General features: G+C 40.0%; 1 protein-coding gene across 1 annotated transcript in view; it reads right to left on the bottom strand.

The window, feature by feature from the left end:
• Positions 1 to 361: 361 nt before the first annotated feature.
• Positions 362 to 27,000, bottom strand: part of pigg (phosphatidylinositol glycan anchor biosynthesis class G) — a 166,448-nt gene continuing 139,809 nt past the window's right edge. Inside the window, exon 13 of the mRNA XM_038277616.1 lies at positions 362 to 644. Coding sequence (XP_038133544.1) covers positions 422 to 644 — 223 coding nt within the window. The 3' untranslated portion in view covers positions 362 to 421. The remainder of the gene's footprint in view (positions 645 to 27,000) is intronic.

Below are 27,000 nucleotides of genomic sequence, written 5' to 3'. Positions count from 1 at the left end.
TTAATAATACGGTTTGATTCCAGTATCCATGTCGGGTGTGAGAAAAAAGCAGCAGGACTCCAAACCTGAATCCTTTAACAGGAAAACTGTGTTGATTGATCTCCTTATTCTCACCTCTGATCTTGGCGTCGTGTCTGGAAGCATCCAAAGCCGAGAGTCGATGGTCTGCAGCTTCAGACACATTCGGTTCTGGCAGGATGCTTGAATGCTTCAGAGGATATTGTATAAAAACATCAAAGCTTTCCAAAAACTCGCAAAGCTGCTTTTAGTCTGCAGATCTCAGAGAAAAACTGTTTGTCTTCAACAAGTTACATCCCACCTTTATTTATCCCAAACCGTTTTCATTTAACACATTTCCATCATCATCATCTCAGGACGGAGTCCCAGCAGTCCGAGGATCTGATCTTTCTCTTTCACCTCCCTAAGACTTACTGGAGCTGTGGCTTTGCTCCATGGTGATGAAGAAGAGACAGACGCCCGCGGTCAGCAGCAGGTGCATGGACTCGTAGAGCAATTTGGGGGAGAAGACGCTCCAGATGAAGAGATGGTAACGCAGGACGGTAACCAGGACGATGTAGGCTGCAGCCGGCACCGACCTCAGCAGGGCCAAACAGTAGCAGCCGTGGCTGACGGCGACCGGGCTCCTGTGGAGAAGAAGAGAAAACTTTTGATGGAACAACAAACTTTGATGGAAAGCAAAGAAGCTCTAAGCTGCTTTACGTCTGAATCTAATTCATGGAAGATGTTTGATAATTAACAATATCTCTGCCTCACACGCAGGAGAGTCCGATCCAATTATCTTCCCACAATAATGCAGATTGCGGCAAATTCTGATTAGGAAGCTAATGACTTTAAAACCAGCAGGAGGAGGAGGCAGACGCAAACAGAAGATTATGGGATGAGGAAGTAAAGCCAAACTCACACAAGAAACTTTCTGCCTGCCTTCAGACTTAAAATTCCTCCCTGCGCCTCTGAAACACGTGTAAAGTAGCAGAGGGTCGTAGTTAATCACAGCAAGTGGCGTCCCAGCTGAGGGGGAGGAACTTCACGTCCACCTCGGAGGAGGACGGAGACATTCATGTCCACGCCGAGGCTGAGCAACAATGAATCAAGCGCTGAGCAACACATCCATTCAACTGTAGCTGTCCTCATTCTGCCGGGCAAGCTGTGATTTACATGTGTTCTGCAGCAGCAGACACCGACCCGATCCGGGTCCCTCTCTGCCACTCAGGGAAACATGCAGGGGAAAGAAATGGTTGTTCTGGGACAGTTAGATATCGTCCACACTGGCTGATGGAGGAGTTTACAGCTCTGCATGCTGTTACTGTTTATTTCAAATAAAGAACAAGTGCTGTGGCAGCACAGAAAAAGCTAAACGGACACTTTCTGAAGAGATAAACCCAGAAAAAAAGGACTGTAGTTACAGAGGAGGACTTCAAACACGTTAAAAATATGGACATCTGAAGCTTTATTGTATTTTTTCCCCCAAGCAGCAGAGCTTTCCAAGTACCAGGGGACACAGCCAGCTAAAGAGCAGACAGGAGAGCCTACAGGGCTGAGTCCTGCTCACCATCCTCTGCTTATAAAAAGCCCCGAATTCTGCCAAAAGTTCACACATTTAAGAAATATTCACACACAGGCCTTTGGTTAGGAATATTTCATAGGGTGTACACCTTGGTGTATCGCATCTTTAGAAAATGTTGAAATTTAGATCTTCTGAAACGCTATTTCCTGCATTTTGAGATGGAATGCAGCTAACTTTTTTGTCTTTATTACAACACTACCTTTTTCCTGATTATGTGTGCTTGACAAGAGGTGGAAATGTGACAATGAGACATGAGATAATTTTTAGGTAATGTATTATGTTTCATAGGTTAATTCAAACAATCAGAAAGTGTAACGCAACATTCACACTGCGATTTGAGCAGCAAAAAAACATCTGCTGCTTTATTTTTGATGGTTGTATACAGACCAGACTTTACTGGACTCATGTTTGGAACATTATTACAGTTACCATTATAAGAGTTACCACTATTACAGTTAAAACACTTAAATAAAGGAGCATATCGTAATGGCAGAGAACGGCTTTGCAATATTAGCTGTGATAAGTGGTTAAAAAGTAGTTCTAATATATTTTTATGTGAGAAAGTCCACCTCAAAACGGTGTCCATGCAGTGAGCTCAGCGGCCGCAGGCCCACTGGAAAAAATCTAAATTTAGATAAGTAATTTTTTCTTTAAAAAAATGCATTGTTTCTTGAATTGACAAGGCAAGAGATAATTTGCCAATGGAACAAGACAATTTACATATAAAACAAGGAAACACAACTGCATTGTCTTATTTCAAGTGCATTTTATCTAAATATCTTATTTTTAAGAGTAAAAATACTAATTCCATTGGCAAATCATCTTATTTACCTACTCAAATTAAGGGTAAATACACTTAATTTAAGAAATTATGACATATTTCTAGATCGTTTTCCCAGTGCCGGGTCGCCTCGGGGGATCTTCCCCTACTGTTCCTAGCGACTGGAAGTAGATGTCAGCGTTTTTCAAGTATGTGGTACAAACTGTTGTCACCACAATATTAAAAGCGAAAATATTTTGGTGCCAAGTTTCAACATTTTAAGTTCATTTAGGCTTGAATAAACTGTTTCAGTGGAGTGATCATAGGGTCTGTCTCCCTGCCGGCTCCCAGATTAGCTTCTCATAACACAAGGCAGCTGCGACCGGCTGTGATAAAGAACTTCTTCATCTTCTTTAAAAGTGGTGCATTCATTCTACTCCTCATCTATACGTTAACAGCTGCCAATCAGTTAGCTAACTATTGTTTCTGTGCGCAGCATGCTTGAGCCCTCTTTCTACTGTAATAACAGTCTACAAACAATATTTACCCCCTCATTCATAAAACAGTTAAATCGGGGACATTTCCAGAGACAGCTTTAGCCGGGTCCAAAACGGGGACTGTCCCCGGAAATCGGAGAAGTCTGGTCATCCTACTCCAGCAGAACCAGGCTCAGTGTGAGCGGCCTTCTGCCGAGGCTGACTGGGGTTCAAGGAGACAGAAGCAGAGAAACAAAAAGAACATTGAAGCACTGATCTATAAATACTATGATAAAAAAAAGTAATGGTAAACTAGAACCATGGGTGGATGTGTCTGGGAAAGAAATGGTTAAGCAGACGAGTTCTGCACAAACTTTCATGTCAAAGGGATGAAAGAGAGCACACCTAGTTAATCAAAGTAAAAGCTGAACTAAGCTGAACTGAACTAGCTACTGTATGTCTAGGAGAAAAACAGGATTAAAAACTGAAAAACAGATCTCTAATAACAAATACCCAAGAATGGGATAATAGAGATAGAATAAGTCAGAAAAATAAAAAGTGACCCCAGTGTCTTCCAGCAGTCTAAGACTATAGCAGCTTAAAGATAGAGACAGCTCAGGATAAACTGAGCTAAATAAACCTGCTTGTTCACTTTTGGCAGAATGCTGACATCATAGGAAAGGATCAACACGGCACAACAAAGTGAAGCTTACTAGATTCTCTTTTGAGACAGTTTTACCGGGAAATTGACAGCTACCTAAACAACCAGTGACAAAACAGGAAATCTAAATGCAATATAGCGAAATAAAGTCACAGTGAGTCTAACATGAATTGAAAATCAATAAAGGTACAAATGAGAGGAAACGTAAATGTTTGGGACGGCATAGGCAAAGTGAAACAAGATGTGGGATATCCCTGCAAAGAGGACACAGGATGGATTTAAATCTAAAGGTGCTTTAAGAAAACACTTTGATGCAATCTTTTATTCTGTATTTATTTATTTTTACCTCAAACAGACTTGTGCTTAAAGTTCCATAAACTATCACAAAAAAACGGATTTAATGTTGACTTTCAAAGGCTTTCTATCAAAGTGTATGGCTCGTTTACTTTTGATTATAACTCATGTTTGCATGTTTTGAGCCAAACTTTGGACTAAACTGAACCCAAAATTGAACTTTAAGTTTGAAAGCTGTTTATTTATATGCTGATGGCATGCCGACTGGTAAAACTTTGCTTGGACGGACACTCTGCATTGATGAGTCATAGTAATAGCAGGAGGTGGAAGAACCTGTGGACTGATGCAGAGTAAACAGCTTCTGCATCAATTTGGTGGAGCTGAGGAAGATACTTGCGGACTACCTCTCCCCTCTTTATCGATGTCACGGCAGTGGAAAATGCCTCTCGTTTTAAGTAACTCGTGTACATAAATAAAACTATGCAGAGCGTGCATCATAAAGTAGGCCCATTAGCAACTGGATATCCTCAGGAGCACGGAGCAGACGCTCCTCGCTGCTGCAGTATTGATGGGATTTTTGTTTTTTCCCCCACTGAAATCTGAAGTGAACCCGCATCTTCTCCACCTCCTCCAGGAACAGGAAGCGCTCTGTTTGCTGACGGGAAGCTGCCGCAGAGGATGGCTAAATCTACACAAATAAATGGCACAGCAGGTGCCGGAGCAGAGAGTTCTGGGTTGGGCGGAACCCAAACCAGTCTGGATGTGATCCCCATCCCTTCAGACGGAGGCTAAATGCTTTTAACTGAGAATAAAGAGAAAAACTTAAAAGGTTGTCCACAGATTATTGAGTGATCTTTAATAAAAAGTTTTTGCTCTGAGTTGTTTATATCATGTATAAACAAACTGAAAATCAAACCGATTTGTTTTGGGGTGTCCAAACCCAGAACTAATACTTGTTTTGGTCCAATATTCACATTCAATCGTCTTTAGAAGGAATTGATCAGCATTCCAGATCTTCAGTGAATAACATTGACCTCTCTATTCAGTTAAAGTTGTTCGAATTTATCAGATAGTGAGAACATTTCACTGTTTTGATCAGATTTAGTTGAACTCTCGCCAACTTGTATTTAACTATTATTACTTTGATTCTGATGCAGAATGATTCAATTTATCTTCATCTTCAGCATCCTATCAAACACCTGAAGGTTTCAGGTCAAAACTGACCAGACGTTCCTAATTTAATCCCTGTGGACAATAGGTCTGGTTACATCCGAGGTCATCTTGATGCTGCAGACACCGTTTCTCACAGTGATGGTTTTGCAGAGCTGTTTCTGTGTGATTTAGCAGAGGTTTGGTTGCACGTGAACAGAACTCTCCCTCCCAAGATGTTATGAAGGATTCTAACCGGCATAGCGTTTTGGGAAAATAAACAATTCTTCTATAACTGTCCAAATTAAAAAGGATCTAAAAGCAAGTTAAAAATGTCCTAAAATAAGTGTATTTTCTCTCAATTTGTAAATAAGATGATATGTCTTTGGAAGGAGTATTTTTGCCCTTAAAATAAAATAGATAAAATGCACTTGAAACCAGATGGAGTATTTTTTTTTTACTTAAATCATATTATTCCATTGGTAAATTGTCTTACTTTGCTGCTCAAATCAAGGGAAAATACACTCATTTTTAGAATAGATTTCAACACTGGAAAAGTGATCTAGTAATAAGTAAAAAATTTCTTAAATTAAGTGTATTTATCCTTATTTTGAGTAGGTTAATGACATAGTTTGCCAATGGAATGAGTATTTTTACTCTTAAAATGAGATAATCTGATAATATGCACTTGCAATAAGACAATTAAATTTTTTTTTCTTATTTTAAGTGTAAATTGTCTTGTTCCATTGGCAAGATGTCTCTTTTACCTCCTCAATCCAAGAAAAATGCACTTATTTTAAGAAAAAATGACATATCTAGATTTCTATTTTTTCCAGTGAAAACAGAAGTCAAGACATAATTTCCCCAATCATTCTGATGATTCAAATATTACAGTAAATGATTATATTGAATGATTAAAATACTTGAAATGATTTAATATTATTTAAGAAATTGATATAATTACCTAACTACATAAAGAAATATATGTAGACAGATATATGTGTGTGTGTTTATAAATATAAATAGAGTAAAGCAAAACTGAAAAAAAATCTAAACCTAGATAAGTCATTTTTTCTTAAAATAACTGCATTTTTTCTTGAATTTAGACAGTGGAGACACTTTGCCAACGGAACAAGACCATTTACATTTAAAATAAGAAAAAAAAAATGTGTCATTTCAAGTGCATATTATCTAATTATCTTACTTCAAGAGTAACATACTCATTCTATTGGCAGATCATCTTATTTCAGATTAAGATTAAATACACTATTTTTCTTTTGGGTCACTGGCTGCACTGCAAAAATGATCTAGTAATAAGTAAAAATATATTAAATTAAGTTTATTTACCCTTAATTTGAGTAGGTAAATAAAATGATTTGCCATTTGAATAAGATTTTTTTACTCTTAGAATAAGATAATTAGATAATATGCACTTGAAATAAGACAATGCTATTGTTTTTTTCTTTTTTACACTGGAAAAACAACCTAGAAAAAAGTAAAAAGATTCTTAAATTAAATGTATTTACCCTTAATTTGAGTAGGTAAATGAGATAGTTTGCCAATGGAATTAGTCTTTTTACTCTTGAAATAAGATAATTACATAAAATGCACTTGATACAATGCAACCGTGTTTTCTTATTTTAAGTGTAAATTGTCTTGTTCTATAGGCAAACTTTCTCACTTAAGTCCCCAATTGAAGAAAAAATTTATGTATTTTAAGAAAAAAATATTATTTAGATCTATTTTTTTGCAGTGCAGAAAGTGTGGGAACTCCTGTACTAACAGATCTGGTGAAACAAACATTGGTAAACATTTTTTTTTTTTTTGTTGTTGAGTTGTGTATGATATGTATGTTAATGTCTGGAAATGTTTAGAAATGATTCATTAAGGTTGCTGGAGGCTGAGCAAGGCTGTATACATTTATCAGAAGAGACACAGTGAGGACACCATACTGCTGCGTCTCTCCAATCTGTAGAAATGATGTTCCAGTTCTGCTAAAGCTCTGACCTCGGTCCAAGGTCGGGTAATAAAGCCATGAGGACAGAGAGGTTCTGCACAACCAGGCTGAAGGAATTTAGGTAACTATGAGGCTCTTCTTCAGCCACCTGAGTCCACTGAGCTGCAGCTAAGCTTACTTCAATGAGTCACTTCAAAAACTTTGAGTCATGAATGTTTTATAATCTCTTAGAGTTGGTTTAGGCATAATCTGTCAGCCTGTAAACTCTTTTTTCCCCTTCATTGAACAAGATGAATGACAAATATCTTTAACTTTCACCTTTATAAACAAGTAAACTTAAATTCAAAGACATCAGACTCTACAGCTTTCAGAATTGTTGAAATGACAAATTTGAAAAAAGACAGATGAATACTAAATACGATGAGCAATCCAACCCCACTGAGGATCTTTCACAAACATCACTTGAATAGAGCTGAACAGTTAAATATTTTATTTTCTCCCTCCAGTATTTGACAGAATATTACATTTTTTAAAGACTGGAGTAATGATTTTTGTTTAAATAATGACACAGCTTGAAAGTATTGATGGAAGCCAGCAGTGCTGCCATTGATCTGAGCCCGTATCCAGACTTCCCTCTAGGGTCAATCTGCTGAGGCTGCAGAGTGAATTCTGAATGAGCTCAGATTATTTTGGTTTCAATTGGCACAATACCTGTGAATGTATGATGCAGTTGGTGATGCTGCAGGGAGGCTCCTGGTTGTGGGTAATAAGGGATAATAAGGAATGATGTTTGTTTTCACTGCGCTTTAATGTAGAATGTGCGAACCGCGGGCCGGATCCGGACCCACCTGCTGGCTAATCCGGACCCAACCTGATTTAAAACATTTATAAATTACTGCATGTTGTCCGACGACAGTGTCTAACTTCACTTGGGCAGCTTCTCCTGTTAATACGGTAAAGCCCTCCAGAGAGTCCAGGACCAGGCTGCACATGATACAAATTAGCCAATTAGCGGTGTCAGTCTGGGAAGCTGCTGCTAGCAACTTTTAAGGGCAGATTATACTTCTGCAACCGCACACATCAAATGTCGCTTGGGTCTGGTCGCGAACCAGTTTTGCTGATATGCTTCTGCACCATCAGTCTGGAATTTCTAGGGAAGCACAGCAGTTTTCCGCCAAAGCGCAAGGGGGAGCCTATTTGAGAACTCGCAAAAACTTCAGCGGTGGCGGAGACAGATTTGACGGTTGCAGAGGCTGTGCGTCAGAAGCATATATTGGCCTTTAGACTAGTGTTGCACCGATACCGATACCAGTATCGGACGGGGCCCCAATACTGCCCTAAAATGGTGGTATCGGTATCGGCGAGTACCAACAAATAGGGCACCGATACCATTTTGAGAGCCATAAGTTTATTCAACTATTGTCACCCATTCCTGTTAGGCAATAAAAAGTTCTATTGGATTCACTTTGTATTAGAGTTTTTCCTGCTTCACAAAGGTAGGCAGCAGCTTGACAAAGCCATGATGGCAATTATTTTACATTTTTATGGTATCGGTATCGGCCGATACTGCACAGCCAGGTATCGGTATCGGGCCCAAAAAATGGCATCGGCGCAACACTATTTTAGACACAGCAGGCAAACCTGTGGCAAGCCAGGCGATGGGAAAGAAGGAGAAGACGATGAGAAAAAGAGAGCAGAGAAAGTGTGGACTGCTGGAAATAGCTTGGTGAACTACTGACAGGAAAGTGAAATGGTGCTCAAAGGTGACCCTGAACATTTAGAGGATATTTGGCTCAACCTGCTGCTGTGAAGCAGGATTCTCCACCTTGAACAGAATCAAAAATAAATATGGATCCAGGCTCAAAATGAGCTCCTTGATATGTGCTTTAGAATGGCTTTGTCTCCATTCAAACCAGGTTTAAAGCCTTGCAGGGTAGCATAAAGCCCACTGAGAACATTAAGACAGAAAAAGAAAAGGCTAGTTCAGGTGTTTTATAAAATATGTGAATCAGGAAATTGTCTATACACCAAACTGAACAATTGTTGTTCTCTACTTCAAAAAACACTTTAGATTGTAGAATGGAAAATTTTTCTATTTCTTTTTTTGATATTTTTTTACCGTATTTTCACGACTATAAGGTGCACTTAAACGTCTTTTTTTTCCCTCAAAATGTGCGGTGCGCCCTTTGGTGCGGTGCGCCTTATGTGTGTTGTAACTGCGACTTTTGAGACCACCTCATTGAGGAGATGATGAAAGAGTGGCTGAATGTAAGGAGACCAGGTGTTTTTTTTCCACTCATCACCATCGCTGTTAATATGTAACTCCATGCGTGCCCATCTCACAGCTGATGTGAAAAACATGGGGAAACAAATTAACCCTGTGCTCGCTGTTCAACCGCTCCACATCTGTGTGAACCGGACCCAGCAGGTGCAGCAGAAGCAGCGAGTTTACATGCAAAGTCAATGGTTGACGCGCGTATAGGCGCAGCAAAAGGTCCCGCAGCGCGTTTTGAGCAGCAGTCTGCTCGAGATGGAAAAATTGAAGTTTTGCTGCAATGAAAAGGGCTGGATGGATGAGGAGATGATGTAATCGTGGCTGAGGCAGGTGTATGTGAGGAGAACAGGTGTTTTTTTCCACGCATCACCATCGCTGTTAATCTGTGACTCCATGCGTGCCCATCTCACAGCTGATGAGAAAAACATGGTGAATCAAATGGATGCTGTGCTCGCCGTTATCCCGGGAGGTCTGACAAAGGAACTTCAACCGCTCGACATCGGTGTGAACTGGCCGTTCAAAGTAAGGCTACGAGCGGCGTGGGAGCGATGGATGACAGACGGAGAGTACAGTTTCAGGATAAGTGGAAGGCAGCGCCGGGCAAGTTACGCCACCGTTAGCGGATGGATTGTAGATGCTTGGACTAACGTGTCTGCTGGCTCTGTTGTTCAAGCTTTCGCAAAAGCCGGCATTATTTCTGAGGAGCCGCGCTGCACGGAAAGTGACTCTGACAGCGAAGAAGGGGAATTGACATGTCTGATTTAGCGCAGCTGTTTAATTCAGAAACAGAGGATGATGACTTTGATGGGTTTGATTAATACTTTGTAATAAATACATGAATAAAGCACAATCATACTCAGTTTTGCTCCCGCTCTATTTTTCTACCTGAAAACTTAATTCAACAGCAGCCTCAGGGCCGGGTCTCCTCCTCTTCACCGCGGCGGCTGGCAGGTGTTTTTTCATCCAAATAATCTAAATCTTGCAGCTATATTTGCTGTGATCAGTGGGAATAAAGTAGTTTTAATATGTTTTTAAGTGAGAAAGTCCACCTGAAAACTTAATAATTGCAGTCAGTTCATCCAGATTATCTATTTCTGTCGGAGGCGCTCAGACCCCCACATACCAGCGGTGCACCGACAGCAGAAATCCCTTCATCAGCAGCCTCTAGGCCGGGTAGCCTCCAGGTTCACCGCGGCGGCTGGCAGGTGTTTTTCATCTAAATAATTTAAACTGCAGGCACCAGGATACCGGCAATAAAAGCGAACAAATTCCGTCGGCATGTTTCAGGATTTTAAGTTAATTTAGGAGTGATCACAGCGCTGTGTCATCTGAGATGTGTCTGTCTCACGGCCAGCTCCCAGGTTTGATTAATACTTTGTAATAAATACATGAATAAAGCACAGTCATACTCAGTTTTGCCCCCGCTGTATTTTTAAATACGCAGTAGAGCTATTTAAAGGTAGTAGAGGACATGTACCTGTATATAAAAAACGCGCCCTATAGTCCGGTGCGCCTTATGTGTGTGTTAAATACAGAAATGGGACACATAACTGAGAGTGCGCCTTTTAGTACGGTGCGCCTTATGGTCGTAAAAATTCAATGTATAAGATGGATGCATAAACACCTAATTTTATTTCAGTGTTAAATGCTGTTTAAAGTAACGGATAATATAAAAAATGTCTCTGGACCTTTACTGCTTGTTGTTTTCTTTATTTGGACCCCTCTGATTTTTAATTGGTGACCCCTGATGTAACGTATTAAAGCTGAATTTAATGTGACGTCCAGGAGAAAGAAACACAGTCAGCTTCCTGCAGTGAGCTGTGGAGGCAATGTTCAGGATGGCTCATTGAATGAAAGCGATGGTCCGTATTATGAAGACAAGCCGACACCAACACCCTCCTTCACCGCCTCCCCCAGAATCTGCTGTCTGGTTCCGATGCTTTCATGGTTTCAGGGCAGGGTTTAAATCCAGCCTTTTCAGCACAGTTTCCGGGTCAGCACTCTGACCTTCTCCATACTCATGTTTCCGTTCTTCACTGATTCTGTTTTTAGAGTTTAAAAATAAAAGCTCACTGAGAATAAATGACAGACTTTCCAACAAATGGAACTGCTAACATAATTACAGATTGTAAGGAGATGGATGGATGATAGATAAAAGGAACGGATGGTTGAATAAATAAACGCATACATGGATAAATAAATTGATGGATGGGTAAATAAATAGTTGGGCTAAAGAAAGAGTAAATAAATGTATAATGAGCCCAAGGATTTGGAAGGAAGGATAGAAGGATGAATAGGTAATTGTAATGATTTCTCCAATGGACAGATGGAGACACATATGGACCTAATTTAAACGGTGAGGCTGAAAATAAAGTCACAAAACCCAGACAATTTTACATGCAATTTCTGTGGAAAGAAACTTAAATCTAAGCCCTCAGAGCAGCATAAGAACAGGGATGCATGTTATTAATTAATTAATGATTATTGATCTTATTGACCGACTAATGATTAATTGAAAGCAGGCATTTTCTGAAAACTCGTTTTTTTTTCTCTTATCAAGCTGGTCTGTTCATAAGATGAAGGGCTAAGCATTTTTTTCACAATATGTGGAATTAAAAGGAATAGTCTATCATTATACTTAAACTATTTATTGAGCCAGCTATATCAAATACTGACTGGATACATAACACAGTATGAAACATTCTTACACAGTATGAAACTTACAAGATAAAAAAGTGAATAAAACAAGGAAGAATAAAATATATACAACACAATTTCCAAACTACAGAGATGTAACAGACAGGGTATGTGGCTTTAATTCACTGTCACGCTCTTTACCACTTCGTTTCAATAAAGTGGATGTTAACAGTTGTTACATTTACATGCTCAAAATGTCAGCGATCCGTTCTAAATCGGTTGATCTGAAGTTCAAAACCTCTGTTTCCATTGATTTCTTTTTCTGCAGCCGTGTCTGTTGATCTGGTTTTGTTTTCCATTATGGTCGTTATCGCATCTTTGTCTTCGTACTTTTATTTTAGGCGGTCATTTTAGATAAGGGCGGTAGGGGGCAGGATAACATGTTCATCCCCAGATAATATTTAGAGCCACCTAATCCACCAAGGACCAGGATCCAGTGGATGGTTAGTAAAGAGAAAAACGTCACGCTGATGTTAGACACATGATGATTATACTACAAAGATCTGAATGGGTGTGTAAATAGAGACCAATCAGAATGGCGAAATGACAATAACACCTCTCAAATTATTTTCGTCATTCTGACATTAAAACATCTTTCATCTGATTTGATCAGGCCTTTGTGTTCATGTAAAGGGCTGGTTATACTCCTGCAGCAGTGTGTCGCAGTGAGCTGTTTGCAAATATTTTTGAATTATTCTTAATAATGAAGCGTGGTCTACTTTATGTTATTCAACGCCACAACACAACAGGGACAATCAGGAACTAGCTGTGGGTCTAGATACAGCCAGGGCTGCAGCCAGAACATTTTTATAAGGGTGGCCAGGCATTAACTAATTTACACTGAGGGGTGGCTGAAAATGGATAGGAGCCAGAACCTCCGGGTCAATCTACACTGTTCCAACAGGAAAATTAACCAGCACAATGTCAATATCCACTAAATAAAGACTAACTATACTTTCCTAAAGCCGTTCCTAACAAATAGACGCATATATTTCAACATCCGTGCTTCCTAGATTAAAGGTATAGTTGAAACAATTCTTTCAGGTTAGAGTTCTGGGGCGAACATCTTTTCAATTATTATTACTTACCTACTTTTATCAATAATCATTATGCATAACATTGATATTTACAAGTATCTACATAAATTGATTATTTAATACGTTTTTACTAAAATAGTTAGTTACCTACGATTTCTATGAAGACTCAAGATGACTTGCAGAGTCACATCATTTTTTCTTTACCCCATATAACGCAAAATCTAGTTCTGAAAAGAGCAGCAATTCTGTACTTATCTTTAATTTTAGTACATTGATGTGTATAATTAACAACAGTGCTTTTGTTGTCAAGTAATTGTTAATGTATGAAAAATTAAAATGCTTTGAATATTCTACTTGAGAGTAATACTGCTGCCATGGTCTGCATTAGAAGGGAAAAAACAGTAGGGGTGGCCAATGATTGGCTAAGGGGGACCGTAGCCCCCCCTGGCCCCCCCATCTAGCTCAACCTCTGGATACGGCCGAGGTGATGAGGAAGTGGGGGCAAGTTTGTGTAACAATGGAGGGACATGAGGGCGAAAAAGAGCAGGGATTTAGGTAGAAAAAGGGTTCCAGCGTTCTTGCGCCTTTGCTCTTCTAGCTGGTCCATCTTCATGAGTCTTTTCCCGCAATGGCGGTCATACGAACAAAACAAGCCGGTAACCAAACAGGAAATACGCATAGTGTAGAGTGGATATAGATTTGTCCAATCAGAGGCCTCCTCTCTGCGGCACTGTATGTGGTCGACTACAGTTTTGAAGAGGTGCAGGAGAGTGTCTGCGGCCTGGGCGGGGGCATATCTGCATTCACTGCGACACACACGCAGACGACCTGGTTTCTGAGCATAAACCAGCCTATTGACCTAACAGCTTCTTCACCCCAGCATGTGTTGTGCAGGTGAAAAAAATGACACCCTCCTTTGGTGAAAAATGAAACAAAAAGTTTATAATTTTTGAATTAATTAGTTTCATGAATTTTTATGTATCAAAGTTATTTTTAGGGTAAAACGAAAATTACAACATTTTTAGGCCAACATATTCAATCAGTTGCGGATTGCATTCACTGCGACACGCATGCAGACGACCTGGTTTATGGGAATAAATCAGCCTTAAACGTAGCTAATGTGATGTAGTTCTCTGTTTTTAGTGTAATCCAACAGCCAGTGCTGGGAGAGACTTTGTGCTTCTTATGTAGCTTTTAAACAGTGGTTCTGGTTCTTTTTGCTCACAGAGAAATGTTAACACTGCGGATTAAGACACAAAATCCTTCCCGTCTAATGTACTCATTTCTAGCATCTCTTTTTTATATCATGTTACAAATATTGTGCATAATGTCCTACACTTTCCTATCGTTATATCCTCACCATCTGAGCAAAGCTGAGAGGTTCTGCTGCCCCTCCATGCAGCACAGCTAAATGGGTGCTATAAGGGTGACAACTTAGGTAGTTTGTTCAGTTATATTTACAAACAGAACCATAGAAAGTAAATTCTGCGTCCTTGTCTCTGTTAAATAGAAATTATATAGACCAGACTCTGGATCCATTTTCTACCATGTTTCTACCATTGTTTGCCTCCACTCTGCTATTACTTCTCCTGCAAATACCAGTGAAGCTCCACTTAAGAATGAACAGTGAAACTGAGCACTTGTCAGTTTCACACGGTTTTATTTCTGATAGCAAGGAGTAGCTAGCCTAGGCTAGCGCTAGCTTAGCATTGCTATGGCTTCTCTCTCTCCCTCCCTTGACTCTTTTCCAACTCTTCCTTCTTCCTCTCCTCTCTCCTGCTCTCTGTGTCAGATGTTCAGTTATTCCTCTGCCTCCTTTAGTGATAATGGGATGTGTAATAAGTGTAGTATTTTTGTAGCTTTGGAGGCGAGGGTGTCAGAGTTAGAATCCAGGCTTCAGGCTGTTGAACATCCAGGAGTTAAAGTAGGCCCCCCACGCAGCTGTCCTCCAAAAGTGCCTGAGCAGCCAGGCGATTGGGTAACTGTACGCAGAAAGCGTAGTCGTGGATCTCTGCCCACTGGTCACCACCAACCCGTTCACGTTTCTAACCGGTTTTCCCCACTCAGTGACACACCCACTGAGAAGCCCACTCTGGTGATTGGCAGCTCCATAGTCAGAAACGTGGCATTAGAGACACCAGGGACCATAGTCAAATGTTTGCCGGGGGCCAGAACGGGCGACATCAAATCCTACCTGAAACTACTGGCTAAGGATAAGGTTAAATACAGTAAGATTGTTATTCACGCTGGTGGTAATGACACCCGGTTACGCCGATCGGAGGTCACTAAAATTAGTGTTGCTTCGGTGAGTAAGTTTGCCAAAAAAATGTCGGACTCCGTAATTTTCTCTGGTCCCCTCCCTGATCTGACCAGTGATGACATGTTTAGCCGCATGTTAGGGTTGGGAATTGAAAAGATTTTCACGATTCCGATTCCCTTTTCGATTCTATTAAACGATTCGATTCTTTATCGATTCTTTTTTCGATTCCAATTTGGGGGAAAAAGGAGAACAAACAGTTTGATTATCAGAATCAACTTTGTTTACTTAACTATTGCACAATCTTACAAACTCAACAAGATCAAGATGTCCACAGGAAATGTGAAACTGGAGTAACATCTGTGTTTAAATGAAAAATGAATACAAGAACAAACTTAATAACCAACAATGTCTAATAACAAATGATGGGATAATAACCTATTTTAAATAACAAAAAATACTAATTATAAAAAATTAGTAGGGAAAATTAACAGTTCTTTTGCAGAAAGATGAGCATATCTGCTTTTTCTGGAAGGATACAGGATCTTTCAGGGCTTATGGTGTCTCCAGCCGTGGAGAACACCCTCTCAGATGGGGTGCAGGAAGCCTGCACACAGAGGTAGTTTTCAGCCAGTCCAGATAGCAAGGGCAGCGTATCTTGCTTGTTCCACCACCACAGTGTGGCGCTATCCCTGCAGGGGATGGAGGGCAAGCTTTTATAGAGCTGGATTTCCTGATCTACCCTCTGGGCTAAGGAAAGACGGGGCTTTGATTCAAAAAGTGACCGCAGCTCGCTGTCTTCCTCCTCGAATAGTTATTTCCAAATTGCGTAACTTGCGTAACTTGCGTAACTTACGTAACGTACGTAAAAAACGTGACGTAAGTCATGCTCCCCAGAGCCGGCGCTCTAGGCTCTGGTGCTGCGGGAATCGAAAAAAGAATCGTTCAGCGAGCTGCCAAACGATGCCATGGAATCGGAAAATACGGAACCGGTTCTGAACAGGAACCGGTTTTCGATTCCCATCCCTACCGCATGTCGTCATTCAACCGCTGGTTGTCTAGGTGGTGTCCTGAAAACAACGTGGGCTACATTAATAATTGGCAATCCTTTTGGGGAAAGCCTGGTCTGATTCGGAGAGACGGCATCCATCCCACTTTGGATGGTGCAGCTCTTCTTTCTAGGAATCTGGCCACATTTATTAGTCCTCCAAAACCCTGACCACCCAGGGTGCAGACCAGGAAGCAGAGTTGTAGTTTAACACACATCTCTGCAGCTTCTCTACTGTTACCCACTCTTTACTCCATCCAGACAGTGTCTTGCCCACGACCAAAATCTAATAAATTAGCAAAGATTCCCAAAGGAGTAAATCATGACAATCTAATTAAAATCAAAATAACTCCAATTGGGGAAAAAGTTAAAACAATTAAATGCGGTCTGTTTAACATAAGATCGCTTTCCTCTAAAAGTCTACTAGTTAATGACTTGATTTGTGATAATCACATTGACTTGTTTTGCCTTACAGAAACCTGGCTGCAGCAAGAGGATTATGTGAGCATAAATGAGGCAACTCCTTCAAGCTATTTAAATTTTCACATCCCCAGAAGTTCTGGGCGAGGAGGAGGAGTAGCAACAATCTTCCAGTCTGACTTACTGATTACTCCCAAAACAATTAATACCTACAACTCTTTTGAACATTTAACCCTTAATTTCCCTGATCCAAATTTCAAGGCAAGAAAACCTCTTCTTTTTGTAACTTTGTATCGTCCACCAGGTCCTTACTCTGAATTTTTAGATGAGTTTTCAGAGTTCCTTTCTGATTTGGTATTAAATACTGACAGGGTCATCATAGTGGGAGATTTTAACATCCATGCTGACATTGAAGGCGATAGCTTAAGAGCAGCCTTTATTGCTATCTTAGACACTATTGGCTTTGTTCAAAATGTGAATAGTCCCACGCATTCTCATCTTCATACTTTGGATCTTGTGCTGACATACGGCATAGAATGTGAAGAAATAACAGTATTTCCTCACAACCCTGTCCTCTCTGACCACTTTCTAATAACCTTCAGGATTACTTTAACAGAGTTCTCCTCCCCCAAAAGAAGGTTCAATTTTAGTAGATCTTTATCAGATAGTGCAGTTATAAATTTTAAAGAATCTGCTTCACTTTCTCTCTCCTCTGTGTCACTGAGCAGTGCTGCAGAGTGCAAAAGCTTAGCTTATTCCCCTTCACAGGTTGATGATTTTGTTGATGGGGTTGCTAGTTCTCTGCGTATTGCCTTAGACAACGCAGCTCCTTTGAAAATGAAAACCGTTAAAAATAGAAAGCTTGCTCCTTGGTTTAATGCAGAGCTGCGTACTTTGAAGCAAAATGCTAGGAAACTGGAGAGAAAATATCGCTCCACAGGCCTGCGAGAGTCCTTCCTAGTCTGGAAAAATGGTTTACTGCTGTATAAGAGGACTCTTTGTAAAGCAAGAGCAGCATACTTCTCCTCATTAATAGAGGAGAATAAGAATAATCCTAGATTTCTTTTTAATACAGTTGCCAAACTCACCCAGAGCCATAGCTCTGTTGAACCGTCCATTCCACCTGCTCTTAGCAGCAATGATTTTATGGGATTCTTTATAAATAAGATTGATCTTATTAAAAATAAGATCATAAGCACTCCTCTATCCGCGATTGTACCTGAGGTAGTCATGGAATCTGAACCGGGTTTAGACTGCTTTGATCCAGTTGAACTCTCTGAATTAGCAAAATTATTGTCTTCATCTAAGCCTTCAACTTGTATGTTAGATCCAGTTCCAACCAGGTTATTTAAGGAGGTCTTCCCTTTGATCTCCTCCTCCATTTTAGATGTGATTAATCTATCTCTGTTACAGGGATATGTACCTAAAGCTTTTAAGGTTGCTGTAATTAAACCTCTGCTTAAGAAACCGTCTCTTGACCCAGATGACTTGGTCAATTATAGACCTATATCCAATCTTCCTTTCTTATCCAAAATTCTTGAGAAAGTAGTTGCCAAACAAGTTTGCGATCACTTCCACCATAATGAACTTTTTGAAGAGTTTCAGTCTGGCTTTAGAGCTCATCATAGCACTGAAACAGCTCTGGTGAAAGTCACTAATGATATTCTCATGGCCTCAGATAATGGACTTGTATCTGTGCTCGTCCTGTTGGATCTTAGTGCTGCATTTGATACAGTTGACCATAATATTCTTTTAGAAAGACTTGAATATTTTGTTGGAATTAAAGGAACAGCACTAGACTGGTTTAAATCTTATCTATCTGATCGAATTCAGTTTGTTCATGTTAATGATAGATCTTCAACACGCTCAAAGGTTACCTGTGGAGTACCACAGGGATCAGTGCTAGGACCAATTCTCTTTACTTTATACATGCTCCCAATTGGTAGAATTATTAGACAGCATGGGATTAATTTCCACTGTTACGCTGATGATACCCAGCTATACCTGTCTATAAATCCAGATGAAGCTAACCCATTACATAGATTACAGGCATGTCTTGAAGACATAAAAACCTGGATGACTCTTAACTTTCTGCTCCTGAATGCAGACAAAACAGAAGTTATAGTCTTTGGACCAGAGTCTCTGAAAAAGAAACTGATTAGCCAGTCACTTCATTTGGATGGGATTAAACTGATTTCAGATAATAAAGTAAAAAATCTTGGTGTTATTTTTGATCAGGACCTGTCATTTAAATCCCACATCAAAGAGGTTTCTAGAATTTCCTTCTTTCATCTGAGGAACATTACAAAAATTAGAAATATCCTGTCCAGGGGTGATGCTGATAAACTAGTCCATGCATTTGTTACTTCAAGGCTGGACTATTGTAATTCTTTACTATCAGGAAGTCCACAAACTGCAGTTAAAAGCCTTCAGCTGATCCAAAATGCTGCAGCCAGAGTTCTAATGAAAATTAAAAAGAGAGATCATATCTCGCCTATCCTGGCTTCTCTTCATTGGCTTCCTGTTAAATCAAGAATAGAATTTAAAATCCTCCTTCTCACATATAAAGCCTTAAATGGCCAAGCTCCATCTTATATCAGAGATCTGATTGTTCCTTATGTTCCTAACAGAGCACTTCGCTCTCAATCTGCAGGTTTACTAGTGGTTCCTAGAATTTCTAAAAGTAGAATGGGAGGCAGATCTTTTAGTTATCAGGCTCCTCTCCTGTGGAACCAACTACCAGTTTTAGTCCGTGAGGCAGACACCCTGTCTACTTTTAAGGCTAGGCTTAAAACTTTCCTTTTTGATAAAGCTTATAGTTAGAGTGGCTCAGATTATCCTGAGCTATCTCTATAGTTATGCTGCTATAGGCTTAGACTTTTGGAGGACATAGGGACCCCCATTTCATCATTCTGCTTCGTTCTCTCTCTGTTCTCCTATTCTGCAGAATCTGTTAGTTCAATCTCTAACCTTCTGCTCTCTCTGCTTTTCCTCAGAGTAGCTTTGCCTCGTCTGTTCCTGTTTGGCTGTGACGTCATCCTGGAAAGAAACATCAGCTGTGCTGCTTCTATCAACACCCTTGTTTATAGATGTTGGAGATCGGCCTGTTTTCCAGTGTGGTCCTGTTTCTCTGACCGTGACTGAGTGGATGTGCTCTCTTCGTCCTCTGGCATGGGAGCTGCCTTGGAGCTCGTCTGCCTGGCTGTGCGTTTCCTGGACGGGGCCGCCTTTTACAGCTGCTTTTTGTATCTCTGCTTCTGTCTCCTTGAACCCCAGTCGGCCTCGGCAGATGGCCGCTCACACTGAGCCTGGTTCTGCTGGAGGTTTCTTCCTGTTAAAAGGGAGTTTTTCCTCTCCACTGTCGCTACAAGCATGCTTAGTGTGGGGGATTGTATTTGAGTCAATGAGTCGATGCAATCAACTGGTTTTCCTTAGATAGAAAACTTTGTATCAATTTGACTGTATGATCTGGTTGAACTGTAAAGTGCCTTGAGATGACATGTGTTGTGAATTTGGCGCTATATAAATAAACTGAATTGAATTGAATTGAACAGTGGCGCCCCCTACTGGATGGTGGTAACATTACAACATTTAAAGAATTGTTTTTTCTAAGCAGACAATATTATTAATCAGATGAAACACATTTTAATTTCATAAATCATTATATGAAATGTAATCATTAGTTGAATATTTGTGTTTACTTCCAATAGGAACTCTGAAATTTGAGCTTTTATGTCAAAAAGTTCTTTGGAAAAAAGAAACTTATGTTTCTTGTTTTTTAAGACAAAATTTATGATTTTAACAAATGTAAGACTAAATGTAAAACATGATGAAAGAGATAATGTGACCTGGGCAAGGACTGGTACTTACAGGCACTCGACACTGTCGCCACGACAACCAGAAATATTTAGCCCGTTTTCTGGATTGAAATGTTGATTTTGAGCACAGCTTCTCTTTATAGTTAATCGTATTCTACATCATTTCATGAAAAAAAAAGGTAGAAGAACATTTGTTTGTTTATTCTTTTATTTATTTTAATTCTCAATTTCCTACTGAAGCATTCTGCACATCAAAGCTGCTGGTCTGAAGATACTGTGTCAAGTCCTTATTTTTCTCACACTGCTGTGATAAAATTACCACAGGCGGATCACATCAAGTTTCTGCTTTAATTAATGATAAAAGGGAACGTTTTTCCCTCCCAATGTATCAGTCCATCTAAATTAAAACCCCTTACAAGAGTTTTACAATTAGAAATTATAGATCAGGTCTAAAATAGGTAGTCGTTAATAGACACCGGTGAAATGACTGCTTTTTTCTTTTGAAGTTTTCGACCCCTTGCAGAGACTACATACTGTACATTACCACGTAGAGAAAACCTTAGGATTCCAAAGGAGAAAAGTGCTGTTGCTGTGAAGGATGGGTTTCCCCCTTAGACCTGAACTCCTGAAACTGGAGACAATTTTTATGAGTTACAATGGCTGAATGGTTAGAGAAGGTTTGATGTATATTGGGCAATGTTGGTTCAGGAGTGGAACTGTCCTGCAACATTTGCATGCATCCCTGCTCCAACACACCTGAAACAATGACTTGTTAATTGACAAGCCTCTGCTAAACTTGCTGGCATTACTAAATTAGCTATGTTTTAGGGGGAATGCATGTAGAGGCTGCAGAACAGGGGCACTTGAGGACAGACATTGCCTACCCCTGGTAAAGACCTACAGATTATTTAACATTTGTTCTGGTTTTCTCCTCGTTATTCCCTGCCCTTCCCTAGGCACATTATAAAAACAAAGGATTAATGTTAGATTTCAATAACTTTAAATTTAATTTAAATAAATTCTTTCTGAACACAGTCAGGTGGATTAAGCAAAGCTTTGGATTAAAGTTTTTAATTAAGGATTCTGATTTGTAATTCAGTTACTCAAGTTTCTAAATTAAGCATTTCTTGCTTTTTTATGTCAGACATGTAGAGAAAGGTCTCCTTTTTAACCTTTTGTGATAGTGTCACAACCTCACTGATTTCTGGGGATGTTAAAATTACAAGTTTCAGTGAGTGCAGCAGAAACCCTGTGTTTTAAATGTAGGCTTAAAACTTTTCTTTTCAATAAAGCTCTTCAGTTATGCTGCTATAGGCTTAGACTGCTGGAGGAAGCGAGGACCAATTTCCCTTACTTCGCTACATTATTAGGGCTGTAAGGCAGTCATGGGGAACAGTGGTCCTCAATGGTCACAGTCCTTTAAGTTTTCCATCCAACCCTGCTACAACAGCCTATGAAGTTCTTTATAGCGACATATGGATTAGAATCAGGTGAGTTGGGGAAGAGAAATCAGGTAACTTTGCACAATGAAGGTCAAGGTTCCCCAGCACTGTGCTAAAAGTATTGTAAGTATAGTATTTGAATTATAGGACATTACTAAATTGTAGCGCATGGCTAATCAGTCTTTCTGTGGCGGCTTTGCTCATTCATTAACCACATTCAGCAAACGTAGGTTGGTGAATTGTGCCAGAGGTTGCACTAGCAGGTGCATCCACATAACTTTCCCCGACATGTTTTGTGTTTAAATGATATGTCCAGCTGGAGCTGCTTCAGTTATAAGAGAAATCTTTTTTAAAATAATTACAAATCACTTTGCTGTGGTTGATAGCTCTGTCTTCATTCATTTTAAAGTAAAATTTGCCATTAATTTCTTCTTCTTGTGTAGGCAGCTGGCAAAGTGGTTTAGGTGCATTACCGCCACCCACTGGCCGGATTATTCACTGGTCCACATTAAAATGCTTGTGCACTTAACTGGCATCTCTAATTAATTTTTGTAATGCATTCATTTGCATTTTCCTCTCTACTGTCGCTGCATATATGCTCAGTGCAAAAGTTTTGTATAAACGTCACAAAGCAAGTAAATCTCTACTGTCGCCATATGCTCTGGTAGGAAGAGTGAATCCTGAACGCAATCAGCTGGTTTTCCTTAGATAGAAAACCAATCTGTATGGGTGATTTAATCAATCGACTCTCTAAAGTGCCTTGAGATGACATCCTGTGAACTGGCGCTCTATAAATAAACTGAATTGGATAACTTTCAAGTCAACAGAGTAATTCACTCAAAGCTTATTATGGAAAACCTCATTTTTATTTCTGAAATTGACCAAAGTTTTGTTTTGAGAGGGTCAACGGTTCCAGATTCTGAACAAAGATTAGAAAACTGTTAAATCAGATGTGTGAATGTTCACCTTGAGCTGCCATAATTATGTTGGACCTTGGTTGTGAAACCCTTTATTCATCAGATCAGGTGCTGCAGCCTCCCAGTTCTGCTTCTGGCATTTTAAAGAGCAACTGACTCATTTCATACCCAGAGCATCGTGGTTTCCATTTTTCCATTCATTTTAGGTTTGGCTTTAGCATCTGAACAGCTGTTAGGCCAGATACAAGCCTCATCACTCAGCGCTGTGCACAGGCTTCATGCTGAGGGACAAACTTGCTTATTGGCTGCGTTCACACACCTAGTTACTGGACTCTCTCCAGATGAGCTGCTAAGTTGTGAAAAGTTAACTCGGTTTGTTTTTTATATAAAATGATGGTATAATTGAAAATAGAAAGTTTAAGGGCAGTTTATTGTTCTGCAACTGCAGTAAAACTTTGTTTTTTTCTTCAGAAAAATAATCGAAAATCGTTTTAAATAATCTTGAAAGCTATTTCAGGTTCGCAGCCATAGTTTGAAGTCCATCCTGAGGAACTACTGGATCAGGACTGAAACAGTTTATTGAATGATTACTGAATTAACTGTCAACTCATTCAGTAATCGAAAAATAAAAAGGCACAAAAACATGACATCTGATGAAAGAACAATAATCTCAGAGCAGTAATTAAGCAAAAAAACAGTAGAATATATATAGAAACTTTACATTTAGAATGAATAATAATATGCTCAGTCTAGAATATCTCAACTATCAGGTTTAGCTTAAACTGGTTCAGATTCTGCAAAAAAAAAACTCTATAAAACCATTTTTTCTATTTGATAATAAATTCTAATTTTAGCAACTGTGGATCAGGTGACTGAGACCTCAGGCTTTAACATTGTGTGGTGGTTGGGGTCAGCGGTCCCTGGAGTGGCAGACTGGGGTGGTGGTTCCCCTGCATAAGAAGAAGGATTGTTGCTGCTGCACTGTAAAAAAAATCGAAATCCAGAAAAGTCTTTTTTTTCTTAAAAATTAGTGCATTTGTTCTTGGATTGAGGAGGTAAAAGAGACATCGTGCCAACGGAACAAGACAATTTACATTTAAAATAAGAAAACAGAATAGCATTGTCTTATTTCAAGTACATTTTATCTAATTATATTATTTTAAGAGTAAAAATACTCATTAAATTGGCAAACTACCTTATTTACCTACTCAAATTAAGGGTAAATGCACTTAATTTAAGAAATTAGATTGTTTTTCCGGTGATAGGCGGATCAAACCTCTCAGTCTCCCCAGGAAGGCAATGCCAGGAGAGTCCAGCTGATTGATGGATCAGCCGTGGAAAAGAGGACCAGCTCTTTGCTCTCTGCAGGGTGCACATGTGTTTTTATGGACCTGGAGAACGCACTCCCAATGTCCCTCGTGGCGCCCTGTGACAAGTGCTTTACAAATATGTCGGGGAGCCTGTACTAGGGGCCCTCTGGTCTCTGTACCAGTGGAGCAGGGGCCTGGTCTGCATTGCCGGCATTAAGTCGGACCAGTTCCCTGTGCATGTTAGGCTGCCCTCTGTCACTGCTGCTTGTTTAGCCAAGAGCCAGAGGAGGTCTGCTTTGGGGACCAGCGGATCTCGTCCCAACTTTTTTCGAATGATGTGGCTCTGCTGGCTCTCTTTCACTGGGGCACCTCACAGTAGAATGCGAAGCAGCTGAGATGAGATAATCTCAAAGTCCAAGGTCATGGATCTGGTTCTGGTTCGAAAAATGGTGGTTTGTCTCCTTCAGATTGGAGGAGTCTTAAATTAAATTAAGTGTATTTACCCTTAATTTGAGTAGGTAAATGAGATTGTACTCTTAAAATAAGATAATTAGATAAAATGCACTTGAAATAAGATAATGCAATTGTATTTTCTTATTTTAAATCTACATTTTCTTGTTCCATTGGCAAAATGTCTCTTTTGTCTAACAAATGCACTTATTTTAAGAAAAAATGACTTGAAATGATTTTTCTCTGCAAGAGGGCTGGACTTTCCCTTAGAGGAAGGAGCTCAGGTATCCCAGAGAGGCTTGGAGTAGAGCTGCTCCTCCTCCACCTCGAGAGGAGTCAGCTAAGGACATCTGTTCCCATGTGCCTTGCACACCTCCCTCATTCCAGTCCCTAAGGTCCACTGCCCTCCACAACATAGATGTGTCTCTACCTGGGGTGGGTAGAGTACCCAGAAAATGTATTAAAGGGCAGCAAGTAAAAAGCAGTCATACAAGAAGTGACTGAAATGAAAGTAAACTAATGTCTGATTTAATGTTTTAAAATGATGTCGACTGACAGACTTTGTGAGTAACTTCTGGCATTTTAAAAACTCAAATGCATAAAAAAATACTAATAAATGTCATGAATATAAAATAACAAATTCATGCAGAAGAAATAATTTTAACAAATATTTTTTTGCATAAAACTTAGAAAACCAATCCTTACAGTGAGAAATGTGTATAAGTTAGGACTGGAAATGAATTTCCACTGTTAATATCTGATGTTTACTGTATATTTACATGATCGAGGAACAGTTCAAATTACTCACACAGGACGGATGAGTCAGAGATTTTACTCAAGTAGGAGTAGCGATACTTTACAAGAATATTACTCCACTAAAAGTAAGTATGGCGCTGTAAAACTACTCCTTAAAGTACATTTTTTGCAAAATGTTACTCAAGTAAATGTAACTAGTTACTACCCATCTCTGGTCTCTGATTTAACTTGAGTCAAATAATCAAGTCATTAAGAAGATTTTGTAAGAAGTGCTGTCCGAATAGCGCAGGAAGTAAGGACAGAGTTATCCGTCCCATAATAGCTCCTTTAAAGGTACACTATGCAACCGGTGTTGATTTTCCAGCGAGGCTCCCCCCAGAGGGCGAAAGTAAAAGTGCACTGTCGTAAATATGCACAGCTGTTCTCCTGGTTTCTCCGTCAAGCCAGGCGCGGTTGTTTTGAGCTTAGCAGACAGGCAAACGCAACGAATGACTAACACAGTGAAAGTATGAACATGCACACAGAGCGAGAGAAACCATTCCAATGTTACTTACAATCGTATCAGCAGAAACGCGAGGTCCGCGTCAGCCTTGCAGCCTTCTTTTTATTTTAGCTCTCGCCATTCGGAAAAAGCTTGCCCGATGTTCACCCGTGTAAGACTCCTCTCTCTGTCCGGAGCCCTTTTCCTCTTTCTTGCCTGCTCCGACATGGGCTTTCGCTGTTTTCACGCTGGTTCCGGCATGATACCTGCACAAAGATTGCCACTGTGCTAGCAACGAGCATGCTTTTAACTGGGGGCGTGTAGCAGTTCTCACCGTAAAGCAAGACCGACTCTCGCGAGACTTCTGAGTCTGTGGGTGCGGGCCGAGGGCTCCTGCAATTGCAAGTGCGGTTTTTCCCCCACAGACCACCAGGGCGGCCGAGAAAACCTTTGTTCAACCTGAAATGACTCATTTAATCATCCAAAACGTTATGGAACACATTAATTAACTGAAAAATGTTGCATAGTGTGCCTTTAAAGCCTCACGAGGAGCTATAGGGAATCCCATGATCCTTCGCGCAACAGGACCTTTAGGCATAGGACACCTCACAGAGATGAACAGAAATACTTTTGCAGTCGACTCAGTGTGAAAAATTTTCATTTCACATCTTGTTTAGAGTTTTATAAGGGATAACTTATAAAACACCATCCTGGAGATAAATATCAGCTGTGCTGCTGCCATCAACACCTTTATTTATTGGCCTGTTTTCCAGTGTAGTCCTGTTTCTCTGGCTGTGGCTGACTGGATGTTCCCTCTTCATCCTCTGACATGGGAGCTGGCTCAGAGCTCGTCCGCCTGGCTGTGTGTTTCCCGGATGGAGCCGCCCTTTACAGCTGCTTGTTGTTTCTCTGCTTCTCTCTCCTTGAACCCAAGTCGGCCTCAGCAGATGGCCGCTCACACTGAGCCTGGTTCTGGTGGTGGTTTCTTTCTGTTACAAGGGTGTTTTTCCTCTCCACTGTCGCTACAAGCATGCTTAGTGTGAGGGATTGCATGTGAGTCAATGCCGATGCAATCAACTGGTTTTTCTTAGATAGAAAACTGTGAATCAGTTTGACTGTATGATCTGGTGAACTGTAAAATGCCTTGAGATGACTTGTGTTGTGAAATAAACTGAATTGAATTGAAATAAAAAAATATCATTTATATTTG

The sequence above is a fragment of the Cyprinodon tularosa genome, unplaced genomic scaffold, assembly GCF_016077235.1.
Source record: "Cyprinodon tularosa strain WSP-4 unplaced genomic scaffold, ASM1607723v1 ctg133, whole genome shotgun sequence".
NCBI lineage: Eukaryota > Metazoa > Chordata > Actinopteri > Cyprinodontiformes > Cyprinodontidae > Cyprinodon > Cyprinodon tularosa.
This window is presented reverse-complemented; position numbering and strand designations above follow the sequence as displayed.